Source organism: Mustela nivalis (genome assembly GCF_964662115.1).
Source record: "Mustela nivalis genome assembly, chromosome: 10".
Taxonomy (NCBI): Eukaryota; Metazoa; Chordata; class Mammalia; order Carnivora; family Mustelidae; genus Mustela; species Mustela nivalis.
The window spans coordinates 30778752-30800802 of NC_139029.1; the positions used below are offsets into that span (position 1 = coordinate 30778752).

The window sequence follows — 22051 nt, forward strand, 5'->3', positions numbered from 1 at the left end:
GAAGAGAAGGGGAGGGGGAGGGAACCTACAGAGAAGGCAGGAGGAAGGCAGGGCTATAAATCAGGGCCCACCAAGTCTCAGCGCAAGGCCACAGAAGGCAGGAGAGGTGTGGATTGGACCCTCCCTCAGAGCCCCCAGAAGGAGCCCACCCTGCCATCACCCAGACTTCAGACTTCTGGTCCCCAAAACTCTGAGGGAATAGATTCCTGTTGTTTTTAGCCACGGCAACCCCAGGAAACACAGACCCCCAGATCACAAAGGTGATGTATCCAGTGCTTGCCAGGCCTGGAAGCCAGGGGCCCCACAAGGCCCAGGCTGTGTGTCTGGGGCCTGCTCACCTCCTCCTCGGGGCCTGATTGCTGTCCTGTAAAGCAGCGCTCAAGACAGCAAGCGTCCCTCCAACTCTGACCTTCTTCAACCCTCACGAGAAACCAGGAGCCAGGCGAGCAGGGCTATGTTGGGATTTTCAAATTTATTCCAACGTGCTGTGTGTGTTTTTTTTTTAAAAAATATCCTCAGGCTGAACACTCAGCCGGAGCTGTAATAAAGGCAATTATTATACTTGTAAAAACCTCTCATTCACAGTACAGATGTAATTTACAACAAAGGTCACACACATCAATACTGAGCATTTTTTTCCTTTTGTACATCAGACTCTGTGCTTTAGACCTGCATGGGTTTTTTTGTTGAGTTTTTTTTTTTTCTCTTTTGCACTGATAGATACCATACCAACATTGCAAGTTGCAGGTGTAGAAACTGGAGTTTAAATAAAATTACAGGCAAAACTACCCCATCCCCATGTTGCTGCTGTACATATCTACAAGACAATTTTTGGAATGTATTGCCATTTAAGAACATAGAAACTCTCTACAGACAATTCACATACAGAATACATACACCTTTTAGAAAAAAAAAAAAGGCAAATATTTATCTTACAGAGCACATGTATCTTACATTTGCCTACACATTTCCTTTTTCGGTTTCTTTTCTTCTTCTTCTTCTTCTTTTTAAACGCTAGGTTTAGTAAAGTGATCATAAGTGCCGAAGCGGTTTTCTAATGGAAAGCAGGCCGGAGCCACACCACAGAAGCAGAATTTGCGGGACTGGCCTTCGGGAACTTTCTCTCCCTACTCAGGGCTGCAGATCTGTCTCTGAGGCAGGGCTTTTGCTTTAAGGAGGATTTTTTCCTGGAGAAAGGACTGGAGAGCAGTTCAGCTCAGATATATTGCTGGTTCCTATTCAGAAGGGCAGGGTGGAGAATGGAATGGGGTGCCAGGGATCTGGAAGGTAATTCTTTCAGACTTTTTCCCCCCAGAGGGAGGCAGGGGGACTTCTGGGCCTGGAAGCTGGAGGTGATGGAAAAGGGGGAGTAGCCAGTTTGCTGCTCTCAGTGTCCTGGAGGGGCTCTGCGGCTGGGCCAGAATGCAAACCATGGGCAGGGGAGCGGGGGGGGGGGGGGGTGGTGGGTGGGGGGTGGGGTGGGGGGTGGAGGGTCCTGGGCGTGGTGCCTCGGAGGATACCCAGAATGGCCCTGAACTTGCTGAGGGTGGGGGGCATCCTGGAGGGTAGGCCTGGGGGCTGAGTGTCTTGGAATTCCTAACAGAGGGTGAGGGCTGGCTGGGAGACCTCGGCAGCTTGGTTCCAGCCACTTGGCCAAGAGCCAAGGAGCAGCCAACACGCTTCCACAGAGCACCAACAGGTGTCTGTGGCAGCCAATCAGCACTACTCTTGGTGCTGCCCCTGCTTAACAGGAACAGGGGCATGACATGAAAACTGCAAATGTAGGAGGGGTTGGGAGTGGGACAGGGTACCCTCGGGGAGGGCATGGAGTGAGCATCCTTTTCCGAACTATGGAGGTGTGTGTGTGTGTGCGCCGGGGCCTCTGTGCTTGGAGGAGCACGGGCAGAGGGTGATAGGAGGGGTTAGCCCTTGCCCAGCGACATCTGTCCCAGGCTGGTGGCACTGATGCCATCCCTCTGAGGATCGGTGTGGGGCAACAGCCCTTCAGCCAGATTCTGTTTGTGCATTATGTCTCCGTCATTGAGAAATGGATCTCTGGTGACTCCCGGTCCCTGTCCCCTCTGCTTATGCCTGTGGGCCTGAGTGGCTGCGAGGACTTGGCCGCATTGCCCATGACTGGGTCTCCCAGGGAGGAAATCTCAGTTGGCGGGCTATCCCAGAACAGGGGAATGATGTCCAGGAGAGCAGGGGTGTGTGCCTGGGGGGAGAGGCCTGGCTACCCCCAAGGTCAGGGGCTCGGCTAGCAAAAACCCCCATCTGCTACTTTGTAGGTCTGGGCTAGAAGATCTTGCCCAGAAAGGTTTCAAACCTGGGCTGAAGTGATGCCCTTTATCTAGCTCCCAGGCCCCAAGGCTAGAAGTGTCCACTGGTAGGGCTGAGAGGTGAGGGTGAGGGAAAGTCAGGGAAGCCTGGGCTGTAACCAGGGCCGGGCACCTTCCCATTTCCTGTGAGGCCAATACAGGGCCAGTAGAGTCAAGGCTGGGCTTGCTGGTCTTCTCCCAGGGTGGCAGGAGCCCCGGACTCTGGGGCAGGCAGCTGAGCACGGACAGCTGACCTCACCCGCCCGCGCCTCAGAGCCCAGCAGACCCCCAGGGAGGCCCTTCCCCATTGTCTGGTTTCTGTCTTAACGGAACTTGGGGCTGGCCTGTCTACTCAGCAGAGGCCAGGCAGGGAAAGGCCCTGAACTGGCAGAGAAGGGAATTAGAGCCTCAACCTGTATCCTGTCTGTACAACTTCAGTCGTTCAGGAGGCCCCAGGCACAGGGTTCGCACAGCCTGACTGAGGCCTGGGGACTGGCCCGGGACTTGGCTGCTCTGTAAGGCAGCTTCAGCACCTAGCCCAAGTGGGCCAGGGCCATCGTCCCTGTGGTTTCTTCCTCTCTGTAGAAATGAAAGAAAAGAAATTCTGGAAGGTTGTGAGAGAACCCGCCTCTCCCAGGGCAGGGTAAACATGAGTTCTCTATTTCAACTTGGGATTTTCATTTCTGGTCTTATTATTTCTCTTACAAAGCAGGTTTTTGCCCCCAGGAAATACAGGGCAGTTTCTTGAGGGAGGAGACAAGGCCGAGGGAGGAGACGGCTGCCTAGTCCTGATTGCTTTGGAGAAGAATTCAGTTGATTTAGGACAATTCTTCTAGGTCAAGAGAATCTGAGGAGGCTGGGAGAGGTACCAAATACCATCCTGTGTGAGTGAGTGTGTGTGTGTGTGTGTGTGTGTGTGTGTAACTTTTCAAAGAGATTTAAACCAACAAACAGGCCTGGGCAGTTCCCAGCAGTCATGGTTTTGGGTGCTTCCTGGGGGGTAGTGGAGGCTTGACAGTGTGTGGGGTGGGGATGAGGGGAGAAACCCAGTCCTGCTTTTGAAAAGAGATCCAGAAACGGGTCCCTATACACTTACATTTCCAGTTCTGAGCACTAGAAAAGCTCAGCCATGGAAGAAATAGGGCCCTTTGAGCCCTAGGGACCAAACATGCAAGGAAACCCAAGCCCTGGCCTTGGTAATGCAAGGCAATACACCTTGGATCTTGACCCCTAGGGTCTGGGCCCTGTCACTTTGGCCTTGTGGGTAGTTTCTAGAACAAGGGAGGCAGTCTGTAGCTGGGGGCCCGAAGCAAGGCCCCATTTGGGTCCTCAGGAACCAGGATATGAATAGTCAGGGCTCTTTTTGCAGCTTAGGAGCTAGGGGTGGGGATAGAGGGGAAGGTTTGAGGGTGGGGGGCCAGGGGAATTTGTAAGGGTGCCAGGATGGGTACACAGTTCAGGACACCTAGGTATCAGGGAGCCCTGGGGGAACCAGCAAGCTCCTACCTTCTGTCTGCTCCTCTCATCTGTGTTGAAATCCTAAGAAAGGTAGCATTTTCTTTTCCTCGGGAAAAAGAAAACTGGAGTTTTCTGAGAGGCTGAGTGGGGTCCCCCTGCCTTGGGCCACTGACCTTCTGCTGGCAATGAGGGTGGCCACTAGCTGGGGTGGAATGAAGTGGGAATAAATAGGAACCATGAACATCTGTACATAGGATGCTTGCTTTTACATTTAATTATATATTTTTAAAGGTTTTTTGTTCTTTTTTTTCCTTTCTCCTTTAGTGCATCCCCCTCTCCCTCAGCACGTGGCCACCTCTTGCCAGCCCTGGGGGGGGTGGCTGCAGACCACAGTGGCCCAGGCTGAGGCCACACCTACACCCTTGCTCAAAAAAAGCACAGAATATTCACAGCCTCAAACTCCTCGTGGGTTTTTTTTGTTTGTTTGTTTGTTTTTGTGTGTGTGTGTGTGCGTGTGTTTTGTTTGTTTCTTTTCAAGCAACAAAAGGTACAGAAAAAGGCACAGGAAACTGCATACGTGGGAAGATAGAACAGTTGGGTGCTGAGCAGAAGCTGTTTGGACAGACGGACAGGTGGGAGAAGGAGCCCGTGAGAGCAAGATGATTCGAGGAAGTTGGCTGGAAATGTCTGTTGCTGAACACCGGAAGCCAGATGCTGAAGCAGTCAGAGAGAGGCTAAGTGCTTGGGGGGCCCCTGTCCTTGGGCTGGTGTGGAAGTGCCTCAGGCCCCCCACTTCCTGAGGGCTCGGGGGAGCCCTGACTGGTCCTGGGTTCCCCAGAGAGGTTCCTCCTCCGGGCTGGGAAGCGAGTGGAGGCCTCTGCCAGGCAGCCCACGGAACTGCTGCGGTCCAGGGGCGAGGCGGTGGAGGCCACGGGGTTGGCCAACGTGCGTGGTGACTCCAAGCGGGGGCTCCAGGACTCTGGCCTGCGGCCTTGGGATAGCCGGGGCGAGGCCTCGGGCGGGGTGTCGGGGCTGTGGGTGGGTACGGGCTCTGCGGGCACCTCAGCCACTCGGGGCTCCCAGTCAGGAGGTCTGCCCAGGCCCCCACTCGTCCTCTCCCTCTCCTTGGGGTAGTCCCTGCCCTCCAGCTCCGATGAGAGTGTGAATTTGGATACCTTAGCCACAGGGGACACGGAGGCTGACGAGCTCTCGGTGGGACTCCAGCGGCCTCGCTCCTGGGCCTCCCGGGCTCCTGTCAGGTCACTGCCACCTCCTGAGAAGCCACTGACCCAGGCAGCGGTGGGCCCCGGCAGCAGGGTGGGGTGGGCCCCCGGCCGGGCCTGCACCATCTGGATCCCGCCGATGGGAATCAGGGGGCACGGGGCACGGGTCAAGTGCTGGGAGTGCAGAGGGAGATGGCTGAAGATGTTCTCCTCTGTCCGGGCAGGGGTGTGGCCATGGAAGTCATGGGGGGCTGAGAAGGGTCGGGAAGAGGGAAGATGAGCAGGGCCTGGTGAGCAGGAGGGACTCCGGGATGCGGTCTTCTGCTGGGGTCAGAAAAGAAGACAGGGTAAGGCAAGGGCTAGGTGCTGGCACATGGAGACCCCCGCCTAAAGATGAGGGGCGGGGGACTCACCCAAGATGACAGACAAATCTTGGCTGAGCTAGGGCAGGAGCTGAGCTCCGACCCCTGGCCCATGGTGCCGCCCTGTCCCCAGCCCTGCAGTGATCGTGAGCACGCGGGTCCCCATGGTCTTCATGCCTCAGGCCAGCACACCTGACCCTCTGGCTCCATCCTGCTGTCTCTCCTGTTCCTGGCGTGGTCTTGACCCAACTCTACCCTTGGAAATGAGCTCCCACTCCAGGTTCTTTACACTCTCCCACCATCAGCAATAATAATGTGACGCCAAGAGGAAGGATTCCCAGCCCGTGCTCCTCCAGGATACTAAGCCTCTGAGCAATGGTGTCAATGCTGCTGGTAGAGGAGGGTGGCAGTGGGTTATGACAATAGGGCGCCAGAAGAGGCCCTGGGAGGTAAAGGTAAGCTGACAGGGATGGAGTTGGTGGTGACGGGAGGGTGCTGGGCTGCCGACGTGGGAATGCAGACGGAGCTGACCTGGTGGTGGCCGGCGCTTATTAACTTAGTAATGGTGGAGATGGCGCTGGGGGCGGGGACAGGGAGGGTGCTGATGGACAATGATGGTCCGGCAAGGATGGCATTGGTTGTGGTGTCCCTGAGGCTGCTGGTGACAGGGCTGTTGGGGAGGTGGGGTTGGGGGGCTGTGAGGGGAGTGGCACAAGCCTTTCTGCCTGCATTCAAGACCAGCCCCAGTGTCCACGCTCTGCTGCTTCCAAGGCTACACTGGCTGGCTCTGGGGGCCCCCGTGAGGTGCCTCTCATAGGAGGCACCGCACAAACTTCTGCTCTGTTAGCAATCACCCAGCTGGCCAGGCTGTGTAGCTGCAGGTCTGATGCCTCAAGGAGGAGTGCACTGTGCCCCCCCCCACCCATCCCCCCTACCCCTCAGGGATGAGCAGCCCAGTCACTCGGGGGCAGGAACTCACCCACGTGGAGGCGTAGGTCTCGGGGCTTCTGCCAAGAAGCTTGTGAGGTAGAGGCACGGGCGGGTAGAGAGCCCGCGGGGCCAGCCCCGAGCCTGGGCCGCGTTCGCCTCCTGAGGGGCTGCCCGGCCCAGCCAAGGCCCACTTCCCTGGCAGTGCCGACCGTGGCGGTGACTCGGCCTGGCCCGGGGACCTTCTCCTGGTGGGTGAGTGTCTGGGGGGGCCCGGGTCCGGGGCCCCCTTGCGTTCGGGGGGCGGATGCGCTCGAGAGGACAGTTCCCTTCCCAGGGGGCGGGGGGTGAGAGGAGATTGCTCGAGTCTTGGAGACCCACAAGGGAGAGGGCCCGTCTGGGGGCCAGGCGGGCTTGGGGTGGAGGCCTGTGGCTCTCGGGCCGGTGAGTGTCGCTGGGGAGACGAGTCGCTTTTGGTTAGTGAGTGTTTGTGGGTCAGTGGTGGACGGCTGCCTGCATCTTTGCTTGGGGACCACGGCCTTCTTGGGGACACAGTCTTGGAGCTCAGGGCTGAGCCTGTGTCCTTCTCCACTGGGCCTGGAGGGGCCGGTCCCAGCCGGGGGAGGCACGGGGTGCTGAGGCAGGACGTGGAGCCACTGCCGGCTGCCAAGAGCTCCGCTTCCGACCCAGAGCTGCCCCGCGTGGCCTGGCTGCCCGAGGTGGCATCGGGGTGCTGAGGGCCCGGACCGGGAGAGGAGTCTGCCGGCAGCGGGGCCAGCGGGCCAGGCGGAGGTGCCTCCGAGGCCGGTCCCGATGGCTCGTCCTGGCTCTCCTCTTCGTCCTCATCCTCGTCTTCGTCCAGGTCTGAGTCCGAGTCTGAGTCCTCCAGGTCTGAAAACTGGTGCTCCGCCACGGCCTCTGAGCCCTCTCGCCCTTCTGAGTCCTGGAACGGGTCATCACTGGTTCCTGAGGGGTAGACACAGGAGGCCTCGTGGTCACAGCTGGCCCCCCGTGCCGCCGCCCTCTAGGCCCCTGTCCTTGTCTGCAAACCGGGCCTGATAGCTGTGGCCATGGTCCAAGCTTGGGGAGAGAATGGGGGCCGCAACACCTATGGGAACACTATGTAAAGAATCCCAGCGAACAACAGTTACTTTGTAACTACCCTGGGCCAGGTTCCTTCTAAGACCTTCACGTGTGTTAATTCATCTAATTCTCAAATGCTGCGAGAGGTCCCACTGGTCTTACCTTCATGTTACAGATGAGGGAACACCAAGGTAAGATTAAGAAGCTTGCTCAAGTAAGTGAAGTCCCAGGGCTGGGACTGAACCGTAGCAAACGAGACAAACCTTTCTGTTGGTTTGTCTCTTCACTAGGATTTCAGGATGGGATCCCCTCTGAGCCCGTGCAGTCACCTTGCTGTATTGTCATCTCCCCTTTTGTCAAACGAATGTGATACTCTCACCTCCTTCACAGGCTTGACCAAGAGGAATAACCACACGGGGCACAGAGAAATGGCTCAAATAATTATGGCCACTCAATACGTTCATGAAGAAATCTAGTATTCTGGGACCCGGCAGCCAGGCTGGCTGGTCCAGCAGCACCAGCCATGGTCAATCTAAACACACACCTGCCACACGGGCCAGGCTGCTGCTGGCTGGCCCAGTAGCATCGGGCAGGTGGCAGGTCCTGGCCTCTGGGAGGGGGAGGGGTTGCTAAGCTGGCCTCAGACAGCACAGCAGGGTCCCCTCCCAGTCGCTCTTGTCCAGAGGACGTGTTGTCCTTGGAGAACTCCGGCTGCTCCCAGTGAGGAGGGAACGGACTTCTGGAATACTTTCAGGTCTGGCTGCTGGTGGGGCAGCCCCAACCAGCCAGGTCACTTCTAACATGACACCAGTCAAGGGTGGGCATCCCTGAGATGGGGACCAGTCAGGACTCTGGGGAGAGCTCTGCTGACATCTGGCCCACCTGTCAGGCTCCTGAGGGTTTGGGTCATGCCAGCCCCTCTCTGGGTTCATCGTCAGCACCCATTCTACCACCAACCAAGAGAGCTGGACATACAAGCAGACTTGACCATGGCCGGGCTTCCAAACTCCACCACACCCCAGCAGCCCTGGGGCTGGAAAGCCTGGTGTTCCTGCTTCTGAAGAGCTCAGCATGCAGTGGTAAGAAGACTGAAGCGGATGCTGGTGGGTCAAAAACCATGGGGTGGAACTGGGGTTGGTAGATGAAGGGCAGGTCAAAGGACCAAGGGCAGGGTCTCCTGACCACCAGGAGCAAAGGGGAAGGCAGGAGGGATGTGATGGTGGTGGTGGGGTGGTATGCAAAACACAGAGTTGCAGTGCCCCAGGCCCTGCCTCAGACCTGATTTCAGACCCAGCAGTTCACCTCGCCTCACCCCTCATTTACATATGGGGAAATCCAGGCCCAGAGGGGCCAAGGGCTTCCTCCCCAAGATTAGCCAGGGAGCACTCGCTGAGTCAGGACTAAGGTTTACAACCCTTGCATTATTACTCTGCCAGTATAAAATGATATTTATGCGCTGGAAATGGTCTGGGTTTGGATCCCAGCTTTACCCTTCCTAGCTGTGTGGTGTGCAATTGACTCTCTCCGTGTTCAGTTTCCTCATCTGTAAAATGGGGGTAAGAGCAGTAAAAGTCACCTGATGAAGCTGGTAGGAGGATCATGAGGGTCTGACCCATAGTAAGTACCCAATACAACTTAGCAAATACCTCAAGTACCCCAAAATGCCAAGCGGATGGTCAGCCTTGCAAGCATCTCACAGTTGATGGTCAGAAGGGTAGTTCTACTTGTGAGGGAGAGTCAAGACCAGTGTCGCCTGATATCCAGCAGGGATATCTTGACGAATGAGGAAGTGGAGGCCCAGAGTGGCCTGCCCTAGGCACGTAGGGCAGGAATGATGGAAGCCAAGGGTCCCCTGTCTAGAACGGGGTTCTCCAGACCCTCTGCATCTGGGCTCTTGCAGGACTGTGTAAGATGCCCTTGCCTGGGGGGCCCATCCCCAGTGCCCCTCATGGAGCTGCCAGTCCACTGCTGGCATCACCGGCAAGCCTCCATCCACAAAGCCCAGCCCGCTTCAGGCCAGGGGACCAAGGAGGAGATGCAGAGTGAAACCTGCGAGGGTGCTGAGGGAGTCTGGGTGCCGAGGGAGTCTGGCCACACGGTGGCACTGGTGCCCAACCTCCTCACTGTCAGGGGCGGGGCTTTGTTGGGGGGAACCTGGCCACAGGGAAGCAGTGGTTCCTAGGCTGTGTTCCCAAGCTCCACTTGGCGTCTAGCAGACAGGCTCCTCTCAGAACCTTCCTCATCATCACGGGAAGGGGAGACTCCGTCCTTCCAGTTTCTTAAGCCATAAACCTCGGATTCATTCCTTTTCTCTCATGCCACCACCATCCCCCCTCATGGTAGCAAAACCTGTCGGCTCCACCTGTGGAATGTTTCCAGAACCCTACCACTTCTCCCAACCTCCACCTAGTCCAAGCCAATGTGTGCTCAGCCTGACAGCTTCCTCCAGCCACTCCCTGTCTTGACCGTCCTCTGCACACAGAGTCACCGAGAGTTGGGGGACATTACTCCACCGCACGGCCCAGCCCATCCCTTGACCTTCATGGCCCTGTTCTCTAAGTTCATTCTTCGCCCCCCCCACCCCACCCCCCGCTCGGGTCCTCAGGAGCTCTGTACCTTCTGTCCCTTTTGGGGAAGAGCCCTTCCCCAGACCCCCACCCCTGCCCCGCCTCCTGACCACTCCCCTCACGTTCTCTGCTCACACCTGCCAGAGCGAACCCTTCCCACATCTCCCAGCCCCTCATGCGCACCTGTGCTTCCTACTCATTGACCCTGTCCTATTCTGCATTTGTTCGCCGCCCTGCTCCCTTCGAGAATGTAAGCTTTCAGAATAAAACATACAGTTTTATTCACTGTGGGATCTCCAACAGCTTGAATAGGGCCTGGAATAGAGCCGGTGTTCAGTAATTACTTCTAGAATAAATGTGCTGATTTTATCCTCAAACGGGGTGGGTATGGTTATCCTTTTTTGCCTCATTGGGAAACTGAGATTGGGAGAGGGGCAGGGGCCAGCCCTGGGTCCCTCAGTGGACCCTCGGTGCGTGCCTGTCGCAACCTCTTGACTCTCCCTGGGCGGGCTCTGTGCTCAGGCTGTGGCTCCGCCAGGTCCAGCCCAGCAGGCACTGGGCTGGTGTACAGCCAGCATTTTTGTGTGACCTTGAGTAGCTGCCTCTACCTATCTGAGCTTTAATTTCCTCAACTGAAAACGGGGTCACACAAGTTCCTACCACACGCTATGAGGACTCAGTGAGACAACAGGTGTAAACGGCCTAATGTACATTCTAGATAAGCACAGTGCCCCCCTCATTTCTCATTTTGGTGGAAACAGCCCCAAGTTCACCGTGTTTAGTGCAGTAAAGGTGATGTAGTATGCCTAAAAGGAAATGTGCTTTACCTTTCTGAAAGACTGTAAATGGATCTTGAAATTGGAAAAACAAAGACATGCATGCACACACACACACACACACACACACACACCCTCTTTGTCACACTCTAAATCCTGATACTGATTTTAGGGAATCTGGTCAAAGGGTTGCTGCATACAGGGGAATGTCCCTGGCTTCCCTGACTCCCTTTGCCGGGGTGGGGAGGGGGAGACACTGCTGTCCACCTGCCAAAGTCCTTCTGGCCTCCTCCCTGGATGCCGTGGCTGCCCAGGGCCTTTGACCCCCACGCCCTCCTCTGTTGGTTTTCTTTCTTTTTTTTTTTTTCAGAAGTAGGTGCCTCTTGCTGATGGAGGACTTTGGCCAGGGTGCGGGTCTGGGGCTGTGGGATTTGATGGGGAGGTGAAAAGGGGCTATTAGGTCTAGCTTTGGCTCTCTCTCGATAACTTCCCAAGTTCTAAAAGACCCAGGTGTCAGGCTCAGGCCCAGAGTGTGGAGGTGGGGGACGGATGTGGAGCGTAGGTACCCCCACCCCCTGCATCACCGTGAGGATTTATGAGATAATCCCCAGCAAGGGTTTACAACCCACCAGACACATAGTCAATGTTGACTGCAATTACTCATGTGCTAGTGTTTACACCACACGTCGGCTGAGCACCTGCGAGGCGTCAGGCACGCCGCCTCCTTGCTAGACCACGATGCACGCTCGGTGTGACACAGCACGTGGACTCATATGGAGAGAAGGGGGCAGTCCTCTGAATTTGACATTTATCTCCCGGTAGGTGGGAACCCTGGCTGTCGGGGAGGGCCCCAAAGTGGGAGAGGAGACAGCAGGGAGAGGACAGAAGAAGAGGAGGGCAGGGGGACAGGGGAGGAGCAGGCAGAGGAAGGAGGGGAGACGGTGAGGAGGGCAGAGGCGGGAGGACGGAGTTGGCAGTCCGGTACCTTCTTCGGCTTCCAGCTCCTCAAGCACCCCTGTCTCTTGGCACTTTTTGCTGTGGGCCTTCGACTTCATGTGCTTAGTCAGATTCCCTGGAAAGAAATGAGAATGGACTCAGGCTCTTGGCCGCAGGGCAGGGGGACAGCGAAGGCCGGGGGCTCGCTGATGCAGTGCCCGGCCGGGAAGGCCGTGGCTTCGAAGATCCGCCAGGGCCCCGCCGGCTGCAGGGGCTGGTCAGGGGAGCCAGGACACCCCTGCGCCTGGGTGCTCAGGCTGGGATGTGTCCCACAGCCCTAGTTCAGGACCGTGCTCAGGAGCTGGGGGAGGGAGGGAAGGAGGGGGGCGGGCTGGGAGACGGAAGTGGGCGTAATGAGGAAGTGAGATGCTCGTTAACAAACACACAGAAATTAAAAAGACAACTCATGTGGAATAGGTTTTTCCTGCTTTGGGTTTAACTCTGGGCCCAGGAGCTAGTGGCCCTCATGGAGCAGGATTTCTGGGCTTCTCAGATGCTGGGATGCCGGGAGGGGCCCTGTAAACCGATGTGCTGGGTGGGTACTAAGGATGCCCTTCTGACTGAGGCCATGAGTGGGGCAGCCCACAGGGTTTGGGAAAAGAACCAGGACAAAGTTACTGTTAGAAATGGAGAAAGAGCAGAAGATATAGGAAAGTCTGCTGGACAGGGACCTTGAGCCACAAAGCCGTCCTTAGAGAAGTCATGGCCTGGGTCTCTCTTTCTCCCAGGTCACTGTGCCATGCAGACAAAGGCAGGGAGGGCTGGGCAAAGCTTCTGCTCACTCCATCCCTGCCTCTGCCCTAAGCGGTCCATCCAGCCCCGCAGCTGTGGGCAGGGGCAGCAGTTCTGTGGGATCGGGGAAAAGGTAGAGATACCTCTGTTCTCCTCCAGGCGTGCACAGCACATCACAGACCATAAACTTCTGAGGGCAGGAGCATCGGGGAAGGGGAGGCAGAGCACCCCAGTCTGCCCCAGAAGGATGCAGGCCAGAAGCCTCAGGATGCTCCTCTGAGCTCAGCAGCCACCTCTAAATGGTGATGGTCTCACCGTAGCTGGCAGATTGCTACATTCCCCCGTGATTGTTCATATAACAATGGTCAGTGCCCCGAGTCAGGTGCTCTGTCCCACCGAGCTTATTAATTGGCAAGTTTAAATAGATGGTTGGAAGAGAACAGAATGGACACTTGAACAGATGCAGAGAGACCGGTGGGCGGATGGATGGATGGACAGATGGACGGGTTAGTGGGTAAGATGAAAAATGGGGTGAAGGAAGAAGGGGAAGAATGCAGACAGACGGACAGGACACTGGATGATTAGATGAGCAGATGGAGAGACAGACGGGGAATAGATAGTTAGATAAAAAAAATTAATGGAAGGGTAGTTGGAAAATGGGCTCATAAACAGGTAGGAGGATGGAGAGCTGGAGAGGAGAGAGAGGCAAGGGTGAGCGGGAGAGTGGCTGGTTGGTTTGCAAGGGTGAGGGGTTATGTGCAGGAGGGGCAGACAGGAGGGAAAAAGACTGGGCAGGTGGATGGAAGGATGGACTGGTGGGATGACAGATGTGAGAACGGGAGGCACAGACAGAATGAGAGAAGAAATGGAAAGCTATATGGTCAAGAAGAGAAACTAGGAGATGGCAGAAATGGATAGACAGGAGGATGGACGAATGGGTGGGTGGGTAGGCGAAACAGAAGAGAGTCTGTGGGTGAGCCAAACGGTGCTTCTTAATCATTCGAGAATGTTAAGGAATCTGTAGGGTTTTGCTGAGAAGGCAATGGGAACCTCAACCCGGGATTCCCTAGGGTACGCAGGTCAAGGGAAGTGGGGATGGAAGGGGACTTCTTTCCTCTTTCTTCCCTTACTCCGAGTCTGTGACTGCACCCTTCCCCACTCAGAGTCTCCTCCTATAACCAGACAGAAACCTGGATCTTTTACTCCTGGCCAAAGGGAAAGCAGAGTCATAACTTCAAGAGGCGTGTTGGAGCCAGAGGGTCCCCAGAGGTCCCTATCTAACAGGGGGCCTCTGCCCTCCCTTTCATGAGCGAGTAAGCCCTGAGTTGGATGTCGAGGGCTAGTGAAGGCAGCTGGGGTCTTCCAGGGGCCCAAGATATCCATGGTCTCCTGAGGTTCTGGGACTGGCCCACTGTCCCCAGACCACAGAGGACTGTGCACACTGCCATCCTGGCTAGGACACTATTTATCATGCATGTTTCATCGGGAAGGTTTAGGTCTATTTTCAACCAAGGTAGGTACCGAGCACACAACAGGTGCACGGTCACCACACGGGGGCAATGCTCTCCTCACCACAGAAGCGAAGGGTTGGAAGGAACCTCCCAGACCTTGTAACCCGAGTGCCACCCGGCCCCGGGCAGGGGAGGATTCCTTCTTGTTTCTGCTCTAACTTGGGGCCGTGATGCTGTTGGACAGGATTACTGACTGTCTCAGCAGCTGGGATGCCACGGGAGGGCTCCCACGGACCAGCACCGTGACCCCCCCAAGCAGGTGGGTTAGTACAGCTAACCCCATCTAGAAGCAGGTTCCAGGGCTCCAGGGGTCTCGCTTGCCGCACGCTGGCAGAATCAACCCAGGCTGGCCCAGAAGCCTGCCAGCCTCGGTTCTGAGTTTGGGCCCCGGCGCTGGCTAGCTGTGTGCTCTCGGGCAGGCTTCTTAACCTTCTGAGTTCCCCACTGCGGCAACTCTGAAGTCACACCTACCTCTTGGGGGTGCTGGGAGGAGCTGACGCTCACCTTGTGGGACCCCCTTCCCTCCCGAGCCAGGAACCCACCTCCGCCCGCATGACCACCCCTCCAGACTGGGTGCCAGGGATTCTGCCACAGGCCATGCTGGTCATGGGGGACAGGAGGCAAATGGCTTCACCCTCTGGTCTGGGCTCGGGGGCTCCCAGGAGAAGGTGCTGGTGGCTCCTGGAGGCTGCAGGGAGGAGTCGGGGAGTCTGAGGGGACTCTGCCGGGACAGGCCGTGCGGTGTGGGTGACAGTAGATGAGGCTGACTGAGCAGCCCCTGTGTCACCCGGTGCCCTCCCTGACCTCCCCTCCCTGGGGCTCGTCTGTGAATGCAGGGAGGTGTACCCCATGGCGGCAGGCATCTTTTCTCGGCTCAGACACCCCTTCTCTGTCGAGGAGCAGAGCCTCAGCTTGCCAGGCCGAGTCCACAGCTTCTCACGGTCATCCCAGCCCCCACCCAAAGACCCCCCCAGTCCTGGAATGAAGGAGGAAAGGCAAGCGGATGGAAAATGATGCATGTCTGGAAGAGGTGGGACCCCTGCCGAGGGCACCGGCCAACGGCTCTGCCTCCTTCAGTGTTGACCCCTCGCCCTCCTTTGGCCCCCGCGGGCCTGACAGACTGACGCCTGCCCATAGCTCTCATCGCTGTCCCCTGCGGCGACCGGCACAAGGGCCTGTACGTGGCACAGCCACCCCGCTGGTGTCTGGGAACCATCTGAGAAGAGGAAAGGGGACGCCCACACCTCCACAGGGACATCGTGGCAGCCTTTCCCACATGACCCCCTGAGACGCCTCTGCTCCCGCCCAGGAGTCCAAGCTGCCACCGCAATGTCTGACACGGAGACAGAGACACAGACAGGCAGACAGAGACAGACAGGAAAGGCTCCCCGGGCCTGGGCGCAGCCAGGAGGCGGGTGGGGGCGTCCCGAGGACCACCGGGCCCAGCCGGAGCCCAAGGGTAAGAGGGGAGGGAGGGTACGGCAGCCTGAAGGAAGCCGAGAGCCTTAGAGGAGGTGCCGGAGGTTCCTGAGTGATGGCTGAAGGCCCACCCCTCCGGGAAGACACAAGGCCCTGGAAGAACAGGAGCATCAGCGTCCCGCTGCTTCTCTCAGTCCCCGCGCACAGAGACAGCCAAGAGCAAGCTTCCTCTGCTGCAGCTGCCCGCCACCCACCCCCGACCGGCCCCTCTCTGCAGTCACAGTTAGAGAAGCCTCCATTTCAGATCCGCTTCCTGCGTTGGCTCTGAAGCTGTGGTCTTCCAGAAGCCTCTATGAGCATTTGAAGAGAGCTCACAACGCTCCCTGATCACTGGCTGGGAACCGACCCTCCTGGGCCTGGCCTGCAGGCAGTGTGGGCGAGCCTGCACACCCAGGGTGCCACGGCCCGGGGCGTGCGGAGTGTCTGCTGCCTCTCTGCTCAGGTTATGCCCTCCGGCCCCTCCGGGGCTCCATGCCAGTCCAGAGGGACCCAGGAAGGGACTGCGGATAGGCTTGGCATGGCCTCCAGTGGAAAGAGCTCTGGAAAAGAGATGTTCGTGCCAGGGACCAGACCTTTTCTCTCCAAAAAGCAGGGGAAGCTGGAAGGGACCGTCTTTGGAGAGAATGCTCTGGGTGGGAACCTAGATTAAGTTTTTCTAGTCTCACATGGCAGGGGGAAGGCTCCTCAAGATGGTCCTCTGGGTGCTGGGCCCAGGTGAGCTCTGGGTAACCCTGTGCTGGGATGTACTCTCAGGACCGGGGTCCTCGCGCTGAGAGCAGAACGGGCTGGTCCCTGAACAGCCTGGAAACAGGGGCAGCCGTGGTGACCCATTCTGGAGGCCACCCGAGAGGCCGCCCGAGTTTGCCACTCCTTCCAGAGAAAGAGGATCTGCTCACTGAGAGGTAGATGATGGGGGTGATGCCCTGAGGTGGGGGTCCTGGGTTCGCATTACAGCTCTAGTGTTAATAGTCACTTGGTTTGCAGGGACCGGCTTTCTTTACCTTCAAGGGTGTTTTGGACAAGTGGCTTTTTATTCTGTTACTAAATTATCAGTCAACTATTTCTATCTCTCTTCCTCCATAAAGTTTCACTGGCCGCCTAAGGCCAAAGGGAGTGGGGCTGTAGGGGACACAGTGGGGACAGAGCCTACATCCAGGGCCAAGGCACGCTGGGTTGTACTGCCTTCGACATAGCAGGACTCTGGAGCTAGACGCACCCATGATGTGGGGGGGGGCAGGTACCAGGCCTACCTGTCCTCTCTGGGGATCCTTTGGAACATTGTTTATGAGATGTCAAGGGAGAAGAAGATCAGAGAAAGAAAGTGGGAGAGAGGGCACCTCCATGCCACCCAAAATGTAGATGGGAAAGTTTGAGGGCCCCTGAGAAGGACAGCCAGAGGACAGAAGAGGGCAGGGGTTGGTGAACGGGGTTAGGCGAGCAGAGATAGAGCTCTGGCAGAGAGGGTCTGGGAGCCAGGAGATGTGGAAAGCTGCCCCTGGACCTAGTCCAGAGAGAGCCAAGGGAACCAGCAAGAGGAAGAGGAAGGGAGAAAGGCTGGTGAACTCTGCAGGGCTTGGTCTGGCCTCTCTGGCTGGGAGCAGCTTGACCAACAGAAGAAAGAACAGCCAGGGCACAGCTGAATCTGCTCTCGGGTTCTGTCTGCAGAAACACCACACAGCTCCAGTGGGGGCCAGCATGGAGGCCCCCCGCCAATTGCTCAAAGGAGGAGGCAGGGCCCTCATGCCCAAATCCCTACCCAAGAATCTGCAAAGCACAAGAGGCTGAAGCCATCAGGGGGGTCAAGAGCCCCAGCCCTTCCTTGGCTTCACCTCTGTCCCTCTGCTCAGCTACCAGGAAGTGATGCATAAGCCACCGCATCTTCCCTGCCTGGCCTGCAGGAACCGCGCAGGTAGGAGCCTGGTCCAAGTCCCAGGGACTCGGCCCCTCTTGTTCACCCGAGGGTCCAGGCAGCTGCAGCGGGACGCTTCTTCCTTTCTCAGGTGACAGCCAGAGCCTGTGCTGAGCCTGCCTTGGGGCATGGCTGGGGCCCCAGGTTGGGGTCACCAGCCGGGGCAGGGGGGATGTGAGTGGGTCTGGGCTGAGAGCTGCAGAGGGGCTGGGTGGGTGGTCGTGAACATGGTCTGAGGGGTGAGGCAGGTGGAGGCAGGGGTGAGCTCTGCCATGAGAAGTGACCATGCGAGTGTTCTACGTGGCTCGGAGTGGAATGGAGTTCCGAACGCAAGAGTGGTGGTGACAAGTGTGGATGCTGGAGCTCGCCGGGTCGGTGGATGGAGGGCGAAGGACACATGCAGCAGAACAGGGGTGAGGAGAGAAAATCAAAACCAGGAACCGTGTGCAAGAGCGCCACCTGGCGGCCGGGGAAGCAGGAAGGCGGAGGGGCTGTGTGGGATCCAAGAGGACAGGCTGGGGCAGCTGAGGGGGGTGCGGGGTCCGGGGGTGGGGGGGTGGGGTGTCACGCCCCGTCTGGAGCGGGCTGCACAGCTGGCCGCTGGGGAGTGGGGGCAGTGGGGGGACAGGGAGGGGCCCAGGCCCCAGGCGGAACGGGTCCGGGCCTCTGAGCTCTGAGCTAGGGCTCCCAGAGGGGAGCTCCCTACAGTGGGCCGGGGCAGTGCTCCAGCTGACTGTCTCTTACCTTTGGTTTTAAAAGCAAAGTGACAGTGCTTGCACACATAGGGCCGGACGTCAGTGTGGGTGCGGATGTGTTTCTTCAGCATGCTGGGCTTCTTGCAGCGAATTCCACACTCCTCACAAACATATTTCCCTCGGCCGCGGCCTCGCACATATACATACTCTTCGTTTGATTTGTACCTATGAGCAACAGGCGTCATGGTAAAGGAGAAAAAAAAAAGGAGGAGAAGAGGCTGGTTCCCACCTCAGAAGACGCACACGCTTCCTAGGTATACCTCCAGCCCTTCACAGATACTGGGTGCGAAGGACGTGGACCAGAGAGAACCGCATGGGGGCAGGGGGCAGGGAGTCGCCCTGGGGATCCGCCGCGGACCCCTTGCACCTGCCATGCCCTCGGCCGCATATGGCTGCGCCCTCTCTTCCCTCCAGAGGCAGCAGGCCCCGTGCTTCCCGCCAGAAAGGGAAGCCACAGGTTCACAGAGTGCCTCTGTCCCAGAGCCGGCCTTGGCCCCAGGCTCTGCCTGCAAAGGACGGCCCCCTGGGCCAGCAGAATCACAACGCGAGTGAGGGAAGGTGACAACCACGCTCCAGCAGCTCCAGCGGCTACCATTTGCTGAGGGCTCCCTCTGGGCCCACACTTCACACAAATTAAATCACAACCGTGAGCACGAGCTGTTAAGAGCCTAAGGCACAAAGTCTTGCAGCCAGAAAGGTATGGACCTAGGATCTGAACCTGCCTGCCCATCTCCCGGGAGCGGCAACAAGTGCTAAAACAGCCCGTTCGGAAGCCGCCTGGACACCAGGGTGACAGGAGGTATGTGGAACCGCTGTCGCCTCCCTGTTTGGAGAGTCAGAAACCAAGAGTCCTGTGCACTCTCCCGACCACATCTCCTGATGAGCTGTAAAGCTCTCAGGACCCAGATTCCAACACCTTGCTCCCAGGCACCCTCCGGGGTCACCGCATCAGGGCCCAAAGCTTTCCTAGGGCAGCTCCTGGGGCAGCCATCCCACCTGCCAGGCCTCAGAGCCACCAGGGCTCTTGGACCTGAACCAGAATGGTCTTATTTCCACCGAGAAGGAAGCCCAGGAGGCTCACACACTACGATCCTTATCAGAACGCCTCGTTGTCCCTGATGCTACAGCCGCGCCCTTCTCCCTTCGGAAGCAGGAAAGGCTCTGCTGGGACCGGGAGGGTGGTTCCTGGTGGGATTCCAGGACAAGAGCGTTCTGATGCATGAGGCCGGTGTGTGTGGGTGGGGGGGGGGTGTCTGACATCATGGGCGCCTTAGGGGAGGTGCGGCCTCTCAGCCCACTGAGCATGCCCCCCAGCACCCAGCAAGAGGCCTGCCAGTGCCCCACACTCAGGCTACACAATAGGTCCCGGCCCAGTGGTCTTCGCTCTCAAACTCAGGGCAGGCACAGGGGGCAGGGAGGTGGCCGGGAGAAGGCGAGGCAGTGGGCACAGCAGCTGGGACTCAGTCCTGCTCTGCAGGGACCATCAGCTTCTGGCTGAGAGGATGTCACAGGATGACCTATGGGGACTCTATGGGAGGGAGCCAGCAGGTGGCGACGGAGTGATCACACACACACACACACACACACCCATATGCACACACACACACACTCACACCTACCGCCTCCCCACACTCACACACACACTCTCACACATGCACTGCTCTCCACGAGTCCCTGAGGGCCCTGGTATTTGTCAGCTCCCTTTGGCCAACCAGTGCCTCTCCTGTTGTCTGAAACCACCTTCCCTCCTTAGAGGCCCTGACCGGCTGGTGGTGGGACCCTGTTCTCTGGGGAGGGGCCAACTTTCACCTGATCCAGGGCGAAGTGACATCTGGTGTTCAAGGGGAAGAAGGGAGGGCTGTGGGGGTAGCGGGGAGGATGATTCTTATCACTCTTATGAAGAACCCCAACCCCCTATGGGCAAGCCCGGGAGACCCGTCTCTGAGGGACAACGGTTCATCCTCACGAAGCAGGATGCCTCAGGGCTACCAGGGCCCCGAACCACACCCTGATCTTAACTCCTGTGTCCCTCTATGGCCCCCTGGAAACCAGTCTAAGATGGAGTGGGCACCCTTTTCCCAGCCGGAGAAGAAAGAAGTGAGAATGGCTTGGTTTCTTCTTGGCACTGGAGGCTGTGCCAACTGGATCCTAACCTCCACTCGGCCCTGCCCGGCGGGTCCATGAAACCCCCTCCCCTCCAACATCCAATGACAAAGGTCCCTCGGTGCTCCCTGGCCCTCCCCGCAACTGCTGTGCTGGGCATTGTGAGCTAGGCCCACCGCCACTCTGACTCTCCTGTATCTGGCCCCTGCCCTGTACTTGAGCCAACTCAGCCACAGTGACCTGTGGATGCTCTCAGACCCCCCCAGTTCTTCCCCCACAGCAAGCTTAGACCACAAGTGGTCTTCCCTGGCTCACGCTTGCATGTGTGCAGAAAGGCACACATGTGCATGCACATACACATAGAAAAAACTCTGAACTCTCGAGGGTTGTGCCTTGACTTGGGTGCCTTGGCCATGGAAGGTGTGTATAACCTGCTGGGGAGCAGAAGGGGGCTTGGAGGGGCCAGAGAGGATGGTGAGAGAAGGAGGCAGGAAGGGACCAGGAACAAAGGCAAGAGGGATTAAAAGGCCTGATGGACTTGGTGGGGAGAGCAGATGAGGTGGGATGGGCAGGACGGACAGGATCCCCATCCCCATCAGCCCTGAACGCCACGCTAAGAAGTTTAGACTTGATCAAAGATAAAGGCTCAGAGAAAAGATGCTTCCCTGGCACCAAGAGGAATGGTCTGGAGGGGGAAGAGACCTCTAGTCCCCACAAGAAGCGCATGTTTTAGGACAGGGGGCCATCGGATGGGGGAAGGGTCACAATGAGGCAGAAACCAAGATCAAAGTATTCAATGTAGCTGGCTTAAGTGATACCACCCATGGACGTGGAGGGGAGCGATGCAGGACCCCAGGCCTTTGCTGAGAGTGAGATGCCCGTGAGGAAGATGTGAAGAGATGCCCAGGGCATGGCTGGGAATCCTCGGGACTCACGACGGGACGTGCGGATTCGTAGGGAGGGAGACGACAGTGCAGGAGAGGATTGAAAAAGAGAAGAGGGTAGTGTGAGGGTCTAGGAGGCTCCCCAATGTTGGGGGGCAGAAACACAGTCCCAACACACCTACCCCCCAAGCAGCTACTTCCTGGGAGCTCAGGAGGTTTGGAAGCCAAGAGAATGGGACTGAAACGACAGCAGCCACCTGCTCCAATGTCCTGGAGAAGGATGGTTCCCTAGGAGGAAGGGCCCCAGGAGGAGGACGAAGGGCCCCAGGACTTGAAGAGCATGGTCCTGTCTGAATGGCCCAGAGCCCATGACTTCTCTACTCTTTGAAGGCTGAGACCGGGATTCGTACAGCTCAAGACTCTGTGGTTCTCAAAGGGGCCAGCCCAAGGGCAGGCATGGGGCCACCATCCAGTGTGGGCTGGATCCTCTCCACCAGCTCAGGACCAGCCTCTTTTTCACCAGCAGCTCTGCAGCCTCTGCCTTCTGGCACATTCTGCCATCACGGACCACACGCTCACCAGTCAACCCACCAACCCCCCAACCAACCTCAAAGCCTTGCTGGACCTCAGCCCACTCCAGTTACTGCTCCCTCTGCTCCCTTTCTCAGCCCAAGCCAGGGAAGGGCAGCCCAGGTCTGCTCTCCCTGCCTCCGCCCCATGCCCGTTCCTGAGCCGTCATGATCCCGCTTCCCTGGCCAGCTGTCCCTGCCAAGGTCACACATTGCTAAATCCAAAGGACAGCTGCCGTTTCCTATCTGCCCTTTTGCCTGCTTTCTAGAGGCTCCTGCCTGGCTTCGCGATGCTTCTCTGTAGGCTCCTTCCTTACCCCTTTCCCTTGCTGCCACTCCTCAGGCTCCAGCCCGCACTCTTCTCCCCTCGCCCTTCCCAGGTTACGCCCCCTGCGC

The 22051-nt window shown here is 57.8% G+C and overlaps 1 protein-coding gene across 7 annotated transcripts in view; it reads right to left on the minus strand.

Annotated features, from left to right (window-relative positions):
• Nucleotides 1-453: 453 nt before the first annotated feature.
• HIVEP3 (HIVEP zinc finger 3) overlaps nucleotides 454-22051 on the minus strand; it is a 456791-nt gene continuing 435193 nt past the window's right edge. For 6 of the 7 annotated variants that reach the window (XM_082687126.1, XM_082687128.1, XM_082687124.1 and 3 more), the window contains 4 exons: nucleotides 18089-18264; nucleotides 11703-11789; nucleotides 6344-7257; nucleotides 454-5326 (listed from right to left, as the gene is read on the minus strand). In XM_082687126.1, the coding sequence (XP_082543252.1) occupies nucleotides 4514-5326; nucleotides 6344-7257; nucleotides 11703-11789; nucleotides 18089-18264 (1990 nt within the window). In that variant the 3' untranslated portion in view covers nucleotides 454-4513. The remainder of the gene's footprint in view (nucleotides 5327-6343; nucleotides 7258-11702; nucleotides 11790-18088; nucleotides 18265-22051) is intronic. The other variant, XM_082687130.1, reaches the window with a different exon arrangement.